The sequence below is a fragment of the Lipotes vexillifer genome, unplaced genomic scaffold (genome assembly GCF_000442215.2).
Source record: "Lipotes vexillifer unplaced genomic scaffold, Lipotes_vexillifer_v1.1 scaffold444, whole genome shotgun sequence".
Taxonomy (NCBI): Eukaryota; Metazoa; Chordata; class Mammalia; order Artiodactyla; family Lipotidae; genus Lipotes; species Lipotes vexillifer.
This window is the reverse complement of record NW_006793488.1, coordinates 126,992-141,528: the sequence shown is the minus strand read 5'-3', so window position 1 is coordinate 141,528 and position 14,537 is coordinate 126,992. Positions and strand designations below refer to the sequence as shown.

Here is a 14,537-nt window from a genome sequence, read left to right as displayed (position 1 = left end):
TTTCCCTATTAGTACATACAGTTTTGGGGGGGTTTTTGTTGGTTTTTTATTTTATTTATTTTTGGCTGTGTTGGGTCCTGGTTGCTGCATGCGGGCTTTCTCTAGTTGCGGCGAGCGGGGGCTACTCTTTGTTGCCGTGCGCAGGCTTCTCATTGCAGTGGCTTCTCTTGTTGCGGAGCATGGACTCTAGGTGCATGGGCTTCAGTAGTTGTGGCTCACGGACTCTAGAGTGCAGGCTCAGTAGTTGTGGTGCACGCAGGCCCAGTTGCTCCTCAGCACGTGGGATCTTCTTGAACCAGGGCTCAAACCTGTGTCCCCTGCTTTGGCAGGCGGATTCTTAACCACTGAACCACCAGGGAAGCCTAGTACATACAGTTTTAATTTACTATTTTTAATGTCTTGAAAATATTCCAAAGAAGAAGTATACCATAATTTGTTTACTCTTTCTTTAATAAAAATTTAGTTTCTAGTTTCACTATAATAAATGATGTCTTTGTACATATAATTATAAATAATACCCTTGTATTATAAATAAGATACATGTATGAATAAATAATATCCTTGTATTATAAATAAGATCCTTGTGTGCACTGGTATTTAACTGCTCAATTTTTCTTGCTTTCTCTTAGTCAGAGAACACATTATATTTTTAACATCTCTTATGGGAATTATTATTTGATTTATAGGGAAATTAATTTTATCACTGGATAAAGACACTTATGAAGAAACTGGACTTCAAGGTCGTCCATCTCAGTATTCTGGCAGGAAAACCATGAAATTTAGTAAGTATTACGCTCACTCCATCAGTTTCTAACAAGGTAGTAGTCTTCCTGTAACAATTTGAATTTAAATGTTTGAATTGCCTCTGTTCTCTTTGTTCAGAAGAAGTGTGGCTTTTTCTTGTCTTTAAAACTCCTTACTCCAGGGCCTCTCGGGTGGGCATCAGATAGGATGAGATAGATACTGCTGTGCACTGTTTGTCTTCAGCTGTTGGCTGCATCTTGAAAAGATCACAGACTTGGACACGTTCCATGAGATACATATGTTTTGGGTCACAAATTCAAAGTGATGAACCCACTTGTTCTTTTTTTTTTAAATTGAAGTCTAGTTGATTTACAATGTTGTGTTAATTTCTGCTGTACAGCAAAGTGACTCAGTTATACATATATATATACATTCTTTTCCATATTCTTTTCCATTATGGTTTATCACAGGGTATTGAATATAGTTCCCTGTGTTCTACACTAGGACCTTGTTGTTTAACCAGTCTATATATACCAGTTGGCATCTGTTCCAACTTGTTCTTAGTAAAGAATTTCCTTTAATTTTCCCAAGTTTTATGACCAGTAGAAATTCACCCACGAGTAAAGAGATGTAGTTCTGTTGACGGTCTGGCTTGAACATCAGTATTTGCGGCTGCCACCTCCACAGCTAGGTTAGAGTTGATCTCTGCCCTTGGTCTTCGACTACGGAAAATGTGAATTTAAAACACCTGTTGTGGGACTTCCCTGGTGGCGCAGTGGTTAAGAATCTGCCTGCCAGTGCAGGGGACACGGGCTTGAGCCCTGGTCCGGGAAGATCCCACATGCCACGGAGCAACTAAGCCCATGTGCCACAACTACTGAGCCTGTGCACTAGAGCCCGTGAGCCACAACTACTGAGCCCACACGCCTAGAGCCCGTGCACCACAACGAAGAGTAGCCGCCGCTCACCGCAACTAGAAAAAGCCCACGCGCAGCAACAAAGACCCAATGCAGCCAAAAATAAATAAAAATAAAAATAAATAAATTTTAAAAATAAATAAAACACCTGTTGTAATTATCTCTCAGTGCCAGAAATGTCCATCAAAGGCAGAGTTTTGGTTTGGTAACCCAAAGGGAGGGCAAGAAATACAAAGTAACTTTTTCTATCCATAAAACTTGTAAAACTCCTGATATTTTAATCTAGCATGTTTTGCACAGTGCAAGCTGTGTGTATATGAGTGAACTGTTTATTCCTCTCCATTTTTTTAAGTTGTTTCCGTTGATTTGATGGATTTATCCTCTAAACTGGACTCTAAGAAGTATAAAAGAATATCTTGGGCTTTCAAAGAAAAGAAACCGTTGAAATTTGATTTCCTTTTGGCGTGGCATCAAACAGGTATGAAAAATAAAATGTGTAACGATGGAGTGGTTTTGAAATCGAATGGTTAATTAAAGGGGAGTAGTGAGGAGAGAATGGTGATTCATCCCAGTGGTCAGGGATGTTGTGTACGTAGATGGATACAGGTGTCCCCCACTTTTCGAAAGTTCACTCTATGCTCCTTTACTTTTACAAAAGCAAAAAGTGAAAATAGTGTTCAGCGTGTGTTTTGCAGTGAGCTGCTACAGAGGCAGTGTGCACCCCAGCAGCGAGAGTGACACCCCCAGCTCCCTCCCCCAGAACTGCACTCAGCATCTTAGCCTCTAGCCGGCAGAGCTTTGAACTGTCTTTGAGCGTTTATTTCATGCATCTGTTAGCAAGATGTGTCTTAAGGTAATTGCTTGTTCACTTTATGCCATTTCGACTTAATGAAAGATTTTGTAGGAACACTACTTTGGGATGGGGGGAAACCTGTAAACGTTGTTAAGGAAACTGCTTTGACCCCTCTAGCATCCCTGAGAGCCATAGTCCAGGATCATCTCGGCATGCAGCCGTCCGTCTCCACCTCCTTGGGTTGTGTGTCCATCAGGAGCTTCTGAGGGTGGGGTCTCAGGGCAACTAACCTTTGTCCATTTCTCCCTTTCCCTCCTCCAGCTTCCCTCCAACAGCCTTGGCTGGAGTGTTTTAAAATAACACCAGTTATACTGATAGACACAAACTGCTTATTTGTTATTGCAGGGTAGTAATCAGGCATATCATTAAATGTCAGATTAAATTTGTTGTACCTTTTAATTGATTAGAATAATACATTTAGTTCAGAGTTTCATGTTCACCAGACATTTTAATCAGCTTACAACTGCCATGTACCTCTGCTCCTTTTAGAAGTGTATCTTTGGCTCAAAACAAGATTAAATGAATCAAATCATCACAATTACAGTGTGTAGTTCTCTCTTGGAGAAGAGGGAAGCCCCTAGGTCCACTTTGGAAATAGGTCCATCTCTGCTCCTCCTGGAAAGTTCGTGGTCACTGGGTGCTACAGGGTTGCCTGGGTGAGACCTAGGTCTGTAATACTTGGCTGCTGCTTCTGTGTGTGGGGCAGACACAGAGGGCAGAGAGGCTGACGTCTCAGTTGTAGGAAGTCTTTACCGAGGGCCTCCTATGTAGTGGCTTCTGGAGACCACTGTGTTCCCAAGACTCCGAAGTATTTTAAGGGCTTGTCAAGACCTGTGAAACACCTGAGATTTTACCCTCCTAGCAAGCTAAGAAGTTAGCCAGCACATTCTTGTGCGCTCTGGCAGGAGACACAAGACCCCTGGGTCAGAGACAGAAAACCCAATTATTCCCAGCAGTAGCAGTGGCCAGAGCATCAGCTTTTGCTCCAGTTCACCAAGTCCTCGTTCCTGCAGGGTGATGCATGGTGGGCAGGTGATGCTGGTGCAAGCATGGGTTTGCATTACAGGAGGGGAACCTGGAGCCTAAGGTTTTATAATGGGCAGTGAGCCTGCTGACCTTTGCCCTGGAGGGAGGGAGGAGGTGGAGGGAGACATTATTTCTAATACACTGGGCAGTAAGCAGTCCTGCCCTCTGCTCCAAGAGGGCCGCTATTTCCGTCTTCCAGGGAAAATCCTTCAGGATACACTGGATCTTACTGGGGTTTAAAGACAAGCTGGACTGAGATTCTGTCTTCAGCTCCTCTTCTGTTTCCTTCTTCGAGAGTGTGCAAATATGCTGCTTTCTCTGTAGAGTTCACTAATTTTATCTAAACATAAGTAATGCTTTAGGTTTTATTTATTAAGTCAAAAGTTTCTTAGTAGAGCAGATGTTGAGACTAGTATGGCTTGAATCTGAAAGCCTTATGATTTTCCAGAAAAAATGTGACAGAAGATGAATGTTGACAGAACTTTGGCACAAGGAGGCGAAGGCAACTTAAATGATTTTAATTTGAGTAAAGCTTTGTACAACCTCCTCTGGCCTTACTTCATCCTGCCTGCTTCCTGAAACCCTCAAGTGGGAATGGGGTGGATTCAGGGATTCACTGAACTTGTTTACACTATTCAAGTGGCCTTATTTGGTGTGTTTGAAGGTGCGGAAGGATCAACGATGATGTCATACTTTTCCAATTACCGGATTCAGGAGCGTCAGCCAAAAATAGCGCTGAGCACGGTGACAGATCTGCCGTGCCCCGTGCTGCGGAGCGGCGAGCTCAGGGGCGAGCCGGAGGCGTCCTGCAGCGCCCAGGAGCTCTTCGAGTGGCTGGGCGCCGTCTTCAGTAACGCCGAGCTGTGCGTATGAGGGCTCCCGGGTCCTGGAGGGCTTGGGCTGGCTTCTCGTTTTCAACAGGGGTTTAGTACTTTGAAAGTGATCGTGTAGTGGATATAAATGCGTTCTCTTTCTCTTTTTTGGTTACAGAAATAATGAGCCTGATAATTTCATATCAACCTACTGCTGTCCTCAGCCAAGCACAGTGGTGGCGAAAGCTTACTTGTGTACAATCACTGGTTTCATCCTTCCAGAGAAGATACGTCTTCTGTTGGAGCAGCTGTGGTGAGAAAAAAGAACAGCCTTTTTTGCCATTTATGTCTTGCTTGTCTCCGCCTCTGTAGCGTTTTAGGGGCAGCGCTCATGATCCAGATTCCAGGGTCCTCTCACAACGTGTCCCCCTTTTCCCTTGCTTGGGCTCACGTGCAGTAATGTTATCATCTTGCGTGATGTAATTATCCTGGTGATGTTGCCAGGTCCTTGTCCTTTTAAAAGAAGAGAGCAGAGCTTTACTGTGCTCCTCGAGAACAAACTGTTCATTTTTCTTGTTCCGCTCCCCCAGACCATTTTGCAGTTGAAGTTACGGTATCACTTAAGAAAACGGCAGTACTCTATGGAACACATTATGATCTGTCTTAAATACTGGATTTCTGCAAAATGCTTCACTTTGAAATGGGTGGGAAAAGGAGCTGACAACCTCTGAATCCAAATCACATCCAAACTCTGCCCTGGCTCTAACATCCGTGAATCACTGGGCACCGGTAACATGCCACGGGTTGTATAAAGTAGTACTGGATTTTCACTGTGGGAGGTGTTCTGTAAATAAACTGTGAGGAGGCTCAAATCCTGTGTTGAATGAAGTGAGCATCACGCCTTCTGGGTCTTCACTTGAAAATGTCTAAGATTTAAGTGTTGAGGGTTTTCCTTTTTAAATCCAACATCCTCTTTCACATTTATTAGCTTCGTACTTTTATTTTCCTCAGTGAGAAGGTTGAAGTTTTAACAATTTGATGGATTTTAAAAAAGAAATTCGATAAATTATTCTGCAGTGTTTCAGTTTACAGAGCCTCCGAAAGCAGCACTGTTCAAGGGAGGGAAACGATTCTTACACACTTCCTGGGGAATTTTTTGTTCTTTAAATCTTATATGCTCTTAGGAACCGCTGAAGTTTGTTGTGTGCACTGCATGTTGGTGAACCTTTACTGAATTCACAGTATAGCACCAGGAATTTAATTTCTGTCTCCTAATTTTTATAAATGAAAGCTAAGGTCAAAGCTTCATGGGAGCATCAGAAATACCACTTGTGCTGAATAAGTAAAAAAGATAAATGGGACCGTTCCTAACTCTTCCTGTTTGTTAAGAAGTGTCTGTCTCTTTCAGTCGCTACTTTGATGAACCGAAGTTGGCCCCGTGGGTGGCGTTGTCGGTTCAAGGCTTTGCAGACAGCCCTGTCTCCTGGAGAGAAAACGAACACGGTTTTCGAACAGGAGGAGAACATTTGTACAACTTTGTGGTTTTCAGTAATCGGGACTACTGGCTCCACTTGGCTGTGGGGGCAGGTGATGACTGCCCACCATGACAAGCACAGAGCTCAGAGCCGTGTTGTGTTTGCACTCGTGTTCCGTACCTCTCGGCAGTATAAGGACTGTGTGTTCACTCAGACTTGGCCGATGATGACATTTCTCAGCCCAGCATCTGTTAGCATCTGCTCTGGACTCGGGCCCATCCTGTGACAGGCTTGCCGTCAGGTGGAAGCTCATAGCTGATTTCTCCCTGTCAGTATGAGCCCAGGGTGTGGGCTACCGCGTCGTAACTTGGGCCACGATGGCCAGGGACCGAGGGTTATGGGACCACTGGGTAAGATGTGTGCTGTGACTGTGAGTTTTTCACACCATAACAACAAGAAATCCTTAACATCATAACTTACCAGAGCCAGTTCCTGCATTACTGCTGTTCATCTATTACCTCATGTCATTCTCACATCAGTCCTGTGAGGGAACAGAGTGTACATAAGCTACTGAAGTCGCATGCTTGTGGATTCAAGACTTGATCTCAGATCAGCTGGTTCCTGACTGTGTGCTGAGTGTGTGCTCACTCTCCTGCTTCTGGGTCAGGAGGGATATTTGGATACTGTATATTCATAAAGAACAAGTTGAATTTTTCAGTAACCTATAAGGGAAAAGAATCTGAAAAACATATATATGTGTGCGTGTGTGTATATATGTAAAACCGAATCACTGGGGCTTCCCCGGTGGCACAAGTGGTTGAGAATCCGCCTGCCAATGCAGAGGACAGGGGTTCGATCCCTGGTCTGGGAAGATCCCACATGCCACAGAGCAACTAAGCCCGTGCGCCACAACTACTGAGCCTGTGCTCTAGAGCCCGTGAGCCGCAACTACTGAGCCCGTGTGCCGCAACTACTGAAGCCCACGCGCCTAGAGCCCGTGCTCCACAATGAGGGAAGCCACTGCAACGAGAGGCCTGCGCACCGCAACAAAGAGTAGCCCCCGCCCGCCACAACTAGAGAAAGCCCGCACACAGCAACGAAGACCCAACACAGCCAAAAATAAATAAATAAAATAAATTAAAAAAAAAAACCGAATCACTGTGCTGTACACCTGAAACTGACATGACATCATAAATCACCTATACTTCAAATAAAAAAAAAAGTGACTTGCCTGGCGGTATAGTCGTTAGAACTCGTGCTTCCACTGCAGAGGGGCGTGGGTTCAGTCCCTGGTTGGGGAGCTAAGATCCCACATGCCACACAGCGTGGCCAAAGAATAAAAGTAAAAAACAAAGTTGAAAGAATTTTTTTTCTCCCAGCAATATGGCTGATAAGGACCCACTGAAAACTACTTAAATTTCTGGGATACCTATCAAGAACCATTTTTAAAAATGTTTCAATGAGCTGCAGAATAAGAATTCTCAAAAGCTAAATAATTTATTGGGCCACATGGAATTAAATTAGAAATCAGTAACAGAAAGATCCTTGAAAATCCCCAAGTATTTGGAAACAAAATAACTCACAAGTCAAAGAACAAATCTAAAGAGAAATTAGAAAGTAATTTGAAATGACTTTTTAAAAAAAACTGGAATTTGTGGGTTCTTGCCAAAGCAGTACTTAGCGGGAAACTTGGAGCTTTTAAATGCCTGTAGTAGAAAGGAGAACAGGTCTCAAATCAGTGACCGCAGTTTCCACTTTAGGAAACAGTAAAAGAAGAGCAAACTAAATCCAAAGTCAGCAGAAGAAAAGGAATAATAAAGATCAAAGTGGTAACCACTGAAATAAAATAGAGAAAAATTAATCCAAAAGCTTGTTCTTTGGGAGAATCAATAAAGTTGATAAATCTCCAGCCAGATTGGTGAGGGAAAAAAAAAGAGACCAATTACCAATACAAGGAATGGGAGAGGTAACATGACTGAAGATCCCACAGATGTTAAAATAATAGGAACACCTTTATACCAATAAATTCAAGAACGCCGGTGAAATTGACAAATTCCTTGAAAGACACAAATGACCAGAGCTCACTCAAGAAGAAACAGGTGAAACCTTCCTCTAACCCCAATGCGATGGCTTCAGTGGTGAGTTTTACCAAACATTTGAAGAAATAATACCAGTTCTAAACAAATACTGCCACTCATTCTATGGGGTCAGCGTTACCCTGGTAGCAAAATTACCGAGGCATCCTGGCTGGGCAAACACATTGCTAGGAAAGAAAACACTACAAAGCAAACGTTCCTCATGAACACAGGTGCAAAAACTAAGCAAAAGTTGTAGTAAATTGAAACCTATGATATAATAAAAAGGTAATATGGCCATGGGATTTATCCTGGGAATGCAGGGTTGATTTAACATTCACATAATCATTTCAATCTATACTAGAAACATATTTGACAAAATCCACCGTCTAGTCCTGTTAAAAACTCTGGCAAACTGGGAATAAAGGGGACTTCCCCAATCTGATTAAAAGACATCTGCAAAAGCCCTACAGCTAACGTCAGACTTAATTGTGAAGGGCTGAATACTTTTCCCCTAACATCAGGAAGAAATCAGGGATGTCTAGAATCTGGAGATTCTAGACTGCAGTCAGGCAAGAAACAGAACATCCAGATTGGAAAGAAAAAAAAAAAATTGTCCTTTTTTCACAGATGACATGATCATCTATGTAGAAAATTCAGTGGAATCTATAAACAAGATATTAGAACTAATAAGTGAGTTTATCAAGATTGCAGGATACAAAGCAGTGTACAAAAATCAATTATATTTCTATATATGAACAATTAGAAAGAAATTAAAAATCATTTACAATAGCATAAAAATACTAGGTGGTTAGGAATAAATGACAAAAAATGTGAAAGACATGTACACTGAAAACTGTTAAATATTGCTATGATCAATTAAAGAAGACCTAAATAACTTGGGGTATATACTTTGTTCACGGGTCAGAAGACTCAGTATTGTCAAGATGTCATTCCAGGGCTTCCCCGGTGGTGCAGGGGTTAAGAATCTGCCTGCCAATGCAGGGGACACGGGTTCGAGCTCTGGTTCAGGAAGATCCCATGTGCCTCAGAGCAGCTAAGCCCATGCACCACAACTACTGAGCCTGTGCTCTAGAGCTCATGAGCCACAACTAATGAGCCCGTGTGCCACAACTACTGAAGCCCACGCACCTAGAGCCCATGCCCTGCAACAAGAGAAGCCATCGCGATGAGAAGCCCGCACACCACAACTAGAGAAAGCCTGCACGCAGCAGCAAAGACCCAACACAGCCAAAAATAAAAGTCAAATAAAATAAATAAATTTATAAAAAAAGAAAAAAAGATGTCATTCCAAAATACAGATTCAGTGTAGATTCAGTATGGTCCCAGCAGGCTACTTTCTGTGCGTGTACATAAATTGACAAGCTGATTCTAAAATTTCTGTAGAACTGCAAAGGACCTAGAGTAGCCTCCAGGGCTGTCTTGGAACTTGACAACACAGCACCAAAAGCCTCCAGCCGTCCCACTCTTTCTCCCTCAGCATGATGTAAACCCAGCCCAAGTAGGAAGTCGGGAGGTGTTTTTCAGTGTGTCCCCCTTGTGATCTGTAAGGGTGCCTGCCAACTGCGAGGAAGTTTTGTAATAAGGGACTTAATTGAGGAGGTGCCAGTTGACGTTGGAAATAAGATTTATTGCTGTTAACCCTTTGGAGTAATCCGGGGTTGACTAGTTTTCTTTTTTCAAACTATATCTGCTGGTTAATACCATGTTCAACCATTTTCCATATAAAATTTAAAAATAAAAATTTGGTATACAAGAGGGGTTGTATAAGACTGAGTTGAGGAACTTATGTGAATAGGAAAACAGACTTGTAGATCTTTAGGGAACAAGCGTCAAGAGGTTTCTGGAAAAAAAGAAAGACCTACAAATTACCAAGGCAGTTTTCTTAAGTTTGAAGCGGGGGAAACAGTAACACAGCAACCGACCAAAAAAGCTGCCAGAACCCTCCCTTTTAAGGAGCTAAGATTGTGCTCAAATTCTTTTTGTCTAATTTACTGGGTCTTGGGGACCAGAAAGACCACTGCAAGCATATTCTTCAGAATCCAGATTAGGGGAAAAGTTTTATTCCTTGGGTGCAAAGTTACTGCTATATTCATCTTAATAAATCAAACTAAATGACTTGGCAGGAAGCCAAGTGTGACCCACACATTTCTAAAGAAATGACCAAAGATTGAAGATGATGATTTTCATCTCTTGTAATTGAAGAAATATTTGTCTTGTTTTCCTGTTGCCTAAGGTTGGAGATTTTTTCCTCCTTCTGGTATGTTGCCTCGAAACCCATGTGCCATTTTCACCACAAAGCTCCCTGGATTCTCCAGAGACAGAAGTAATAGGATACACACACACACACACACACACACACACACACACACACACACACAGTATTTATATCAATATGAAATATATGAATACATAGTCATATAAAGTATCTTATATAATATAAATATTTGCATATTATATATAATGAAGATAATTATGTATATTATATATAATATATTGTATATATATATATTAATATATATTGTAAATACAGATCTTCCTTGACTTATGATAGTGTTACATCCTGATAAACCCATTACAATTTGAAATTATTTTAAGTCAAAAATGCATTTAATACACCTAACCTGCCAAACATCATAGCTTAGCCTAGCCTACCTAAAACATGCTCAGGACACTGACATTAGCCTACAGTCAGGCAAAATTATCTAACACAAAGCCTATTGTATAATACAGTGTTGAATATCTCATGTAATTTATTAAATACTGTACTGAAAGTGAAACAAGAGTGTCTGGGTAGAGAATGGTTGTCAGTGTATCAGTTGTTCATCCTGGTGGTGGCGTGGCTGCCCGGGAGCAGCCCAGCATCACAAGAGAATATCTTACTGTGTGCACATCACTAGCCCTGGAAAAGATCAAGGTTTCTACTGAATGTGTATCACTTTAACACCATCGTAAAGTTGAAAAATCCTAAGTGGAACCCCGGGGGAACCATCTGCATTTATCACGATGAATTGGCTCATGCAATGGTGGAGAAGTCCTGCAACAGCTGCCGTCTGTGAGCCGTAGACCCAGGAGAACCGCTGGTGTAGTTCCGTCCAAGTCAGAAGCCCTGGGGACCAGGAGAGCCAATGGTGTGAGTCCCATCCAAGGGCAGAAGACACAGGTCCTAGGTCAGCAGTCACGCAGAGAGAGTAGAATTGTTTCTTTCTCGGCCTTTTTGTTCTGTTCAGGCCCTCAAGGAGCGGATGAGGCCCACCCACACTGAGGAGGTTAATCTGCTTTACTGAGTCTGCTGATTCAAATGCTAATCTCATCCAGAAGCCCCTTCCCAGACACCCCCAGAAATAACGTTTAGCCATAATGTCTGGATACCCCATGATGCAGTCAAGTTGGCACGTCACACTCCATCGTGAGTTACTTTGGTCTGTTGTCATGTTTGTGGAGCCCCTGGTTTCCACCCAGTGGTTACTGGTGCTGAACAGGGAAGAACAAATCTGACTCCATATTGGGTCTGTTTCTTTAACCTTTGTATTCTGTTGCTTTTGCTACAAGTTAATCACCAAAGGGGATGCTGCCTATAAGCTTAGATTATGCATCATGGCCCATCTCTGGGAACCCTGCCTCCCAGGTCATGAGCATTAAGCTAACATACCTTTGTTTAGCTCACAGGAAACATCCTGACCAGGCCCACCTGTGAAGGACTGCAGGGAGGAAGAAATGAACACCCCCCCCTCTGGAGGCTGATGGGAGCCAGGAAATGCTTGGCTTTGCTCTGTCCCCTTTTAGTATAAAAGAAGCCTGCATTCTAACTCAGGCAAGATGGGTCTTTGGGGCACACGGCCACCACCTTCTCAGTCTGCTGGCTTTCCAGATGAAGTCTCTCTTTCTCGCCTCAGCAGCTCGTCTCTCCGTATCTTGGACTCGGCGACAGTGGGGGCTGTGAGAGCAGGACAGATTGATGACAGGATTTCTCCTTTTGAGGAAGAGACACTTGAGGAGGACAGCTGTCTCTGCCTGGACCGGCTCTTGGCTCAAGCTGACATGGTAACTGTGACAGCTGGTGGAGCTGGATGAGCACCCTGAGGATAGCTGGGGTCTTCCGGGCAGGAAGGCCTGCAGGGGACCACCTGGGCTTGGGGCTGCTCTCCTTCAGCCCTCACCTGCTGGGCCCCAGCTGACCAGGTTGTGAAGCCACTGCCCGGCAGGACACCAGCGGTCTTTGGAAAGATCTTGCTACGAGCCGCTTTCCTCCAGTGATGAAAGGAGAGCTTTTCTCAGGAGAAGACACTGCTTTACAGAAACAACCATTTTCGTAAATATAGCCCGTGCCCCATTTGTGAACAGCACTTGGTGCATTACTGCAATGGAGTGACTCTCCTTAGTTTAGGACGGGGAAGACCCGTGGGGAAAAGTGGTTGGACTTGGGGTGGGACTGGATTTCCTTCTTTCTCTTTAACTATTTGTATCAGCCGGCTGGGTGCGAGAAACTGTCGAAATCCGTCACCGTCACCTGAGCGCCGTTAGCACGTACGGCCTCAGTGAGAAGGCATAAATGGTCAGAAATTCGGGGTCTGGAAGTCGGAGCTATCAGTCTTAGCATCTGTGAGCTCTTTCTGAGAAAACAACAGGCACAGAAAAAGGTACTATTCCTGGAGACTTTCTTTGTTTCCCTCAACTAATGAGGTAAGTTGGAGCCCTTTCCTTTCCCTGATGAAGCGCTCACATCTGGGTCTTATTTCAGATAACAATTGCCAGCCTCCAGGTATCACGTTCTGTAAATCTTAGTGAGTCTCTCGGCTTTTAGGCCAAACTGCCTGACAGTCTTCCGGGTGAGGGACCCAGATAAGACTGGGAGGCTTGAGAATGTAGGGCAATCTTTCGGCTTCACAAGCAGCCAGAATTGGTCATGTTTCTTTTAGCCTCTAACAGGGCTCAATATCTTTGTTCCTGCGGGAAAGTTGTGGGCATATAACGCCTACTGAGCTTCCCCAACTTGTCTCTGTGTCTCAGCTGGTAAACTTTGCCCCTGTTTCATTTTGAATCCCTTCTGAAGTTCTCAGAATAAAAGTACCAGCCAGTGTATTTGATTTCATAATAATAGCTGACATTCACTAAGCACTAATTGTGTGTTCAGGCAGGCTAAGCATTCTGCATGCGTTCCATCAGCAAATGCCCGCTAAAGACTTTTTTTTTTTAATTGGAGTATAGTTGATTTACAACGTTGTGTTAGTTTCAGGTGTACAGCACAGTGATTCAGTTATACATATATATCTATTTTTCAGATTCTTTCCCCTTGTCGGTTATTACAAAAAATTGAATATAGTTCCCTGTGCTGTACCATAGGTCCTTGCTGGTTACCTATTTTATATACAGTAGTGCGTATATGTTAATCCCAAACTCCTAATTTATCCCTCCGCCCTTTCCCCTTTGGTAACCATAGTTTGTTTTCTATGTCTGGCCCACTAAAGACTCTTACAGCAGGTGTTACTCACATTTTGCTGATAAGGCTAGAGAAATCTTCCCTAGGCCACATAGCTAAGCAAGCAGTGAAATCAAAATTGCAAATTACGTTTGTGTAGCTGGAGATTTTAAACAAATTCCCTTATTCATGTTGGACATTTGGGAGGACACAAAGGAACCGCTTCAGTTATCCATTGTGAGGTCACAAATCTCCCCCAAACCTAGTGGCTTATAACAACAGTAATTTATTATTTCTCAGGACACTGCCAGTTGACCTGGAGGTCTTGTCTTCCCTGATGGTGAGTTGGCTGGAAGGTCCAACATGGGCTCACCCCCGTGGCCGGCTGTCAGTGCTGGAGGCCAACTGGCGCTGTCAGCTGGACACCTCAGTTCTCTCCTACATGGACCTCTCATGTGGCTGCTTGGGTTTCCTCACAGCAAGGTGACTGGGCTTTAAGAAGGAACGTTCCAAGAAGACAAGCCACATTGTGAAAGTGCTTAGGAAAACTTCACTTGCTAACGGCCCATGGGCCAAAGTTGGTCTCGTGGACAAGCTCTGGGTCAATGTGGGAAGCTTTACAAGGACATGGATCTTGAGAGCTGGGGTTCACTGGGGTGGGGGTCATCAGTAACAGCTGGACTACAGGCATGATGGGATATTATTATTATTTTGCCTGAAAAGCATCCTTCTTTCCCCTTCAGGCTAATAGCAAAGCTCACCAATTAGCATTTCATGTTGCGTTTACAGCCCTTTGCATATAAGTTTTGAAATTTTGAGCAGTGATGTTTAGGCTGTTAAACTGATCAGTAGTTGGCTAATTCATTTATTTAATATTCCCTGCTTTCAAGGTGCTGTAGTCTAGTGAGAGTTAACTTATTAACACACTTGATAGCTTGTGTAATAATCACAGAACCCTAGCAAGAGGTGTTATTGTCTCTGCTTTATGGGTGAGGAGGTGCAGTCACCTGGCCCAGGTCGCACACCTGGTTCTCAGCAGATCTGGTCAGAGCGTCTGCTGGGCCCCAGAGCCGCGCTCCTTGTCGGCCCCCCAACCCCGTGCTGAGCACGCACTGGGGAGCTGAGGAATCAACAACACAGGCGCCTGAAGGCTGCAGGGAGGAGTACAGAGCTTTTTTTTTTTTTTTTTTTTTTT

The 14,537-nt window shown here is 43.5% G+C and overlaps 1 protein-coding gene across 2 annotated transcripts in view; it reads left to right on the top strand.

Moving 5' to 3' along the window:
* RPP40 (ribonuclease P/MRP subunit p40) overlaps positions 1-5,959 on the top strand; it is a 12,139-nt gene extending 6,180 nt beyond the window's left edge. For both annotated transcript variants that reach the window (XM_007466378.1, XM_007466379.1), the window contains 5 exons: positions 687-782; positions 2,014-2,139; positions 4,205-4,403; positions 4,531-4,665; positions 5,761-5,959. In XM_007466378.1, the coding sequence (XP_007466440.1) occupies positions 687-782; positions 2,014-2,139; positions 4,205-4,403; positions 4,531-4,665; positions 5,761-5,959 (755 nt within the window). The remainder of the gene's footprint in view (positions 1-686; positions 783-2,013; positions 2,140-4,204; positions 4,404-4,530; positions 4,666-5,760) is intronic.
* Positions 5,960-14,537: the final 8,578 nt, after the last annotated feature.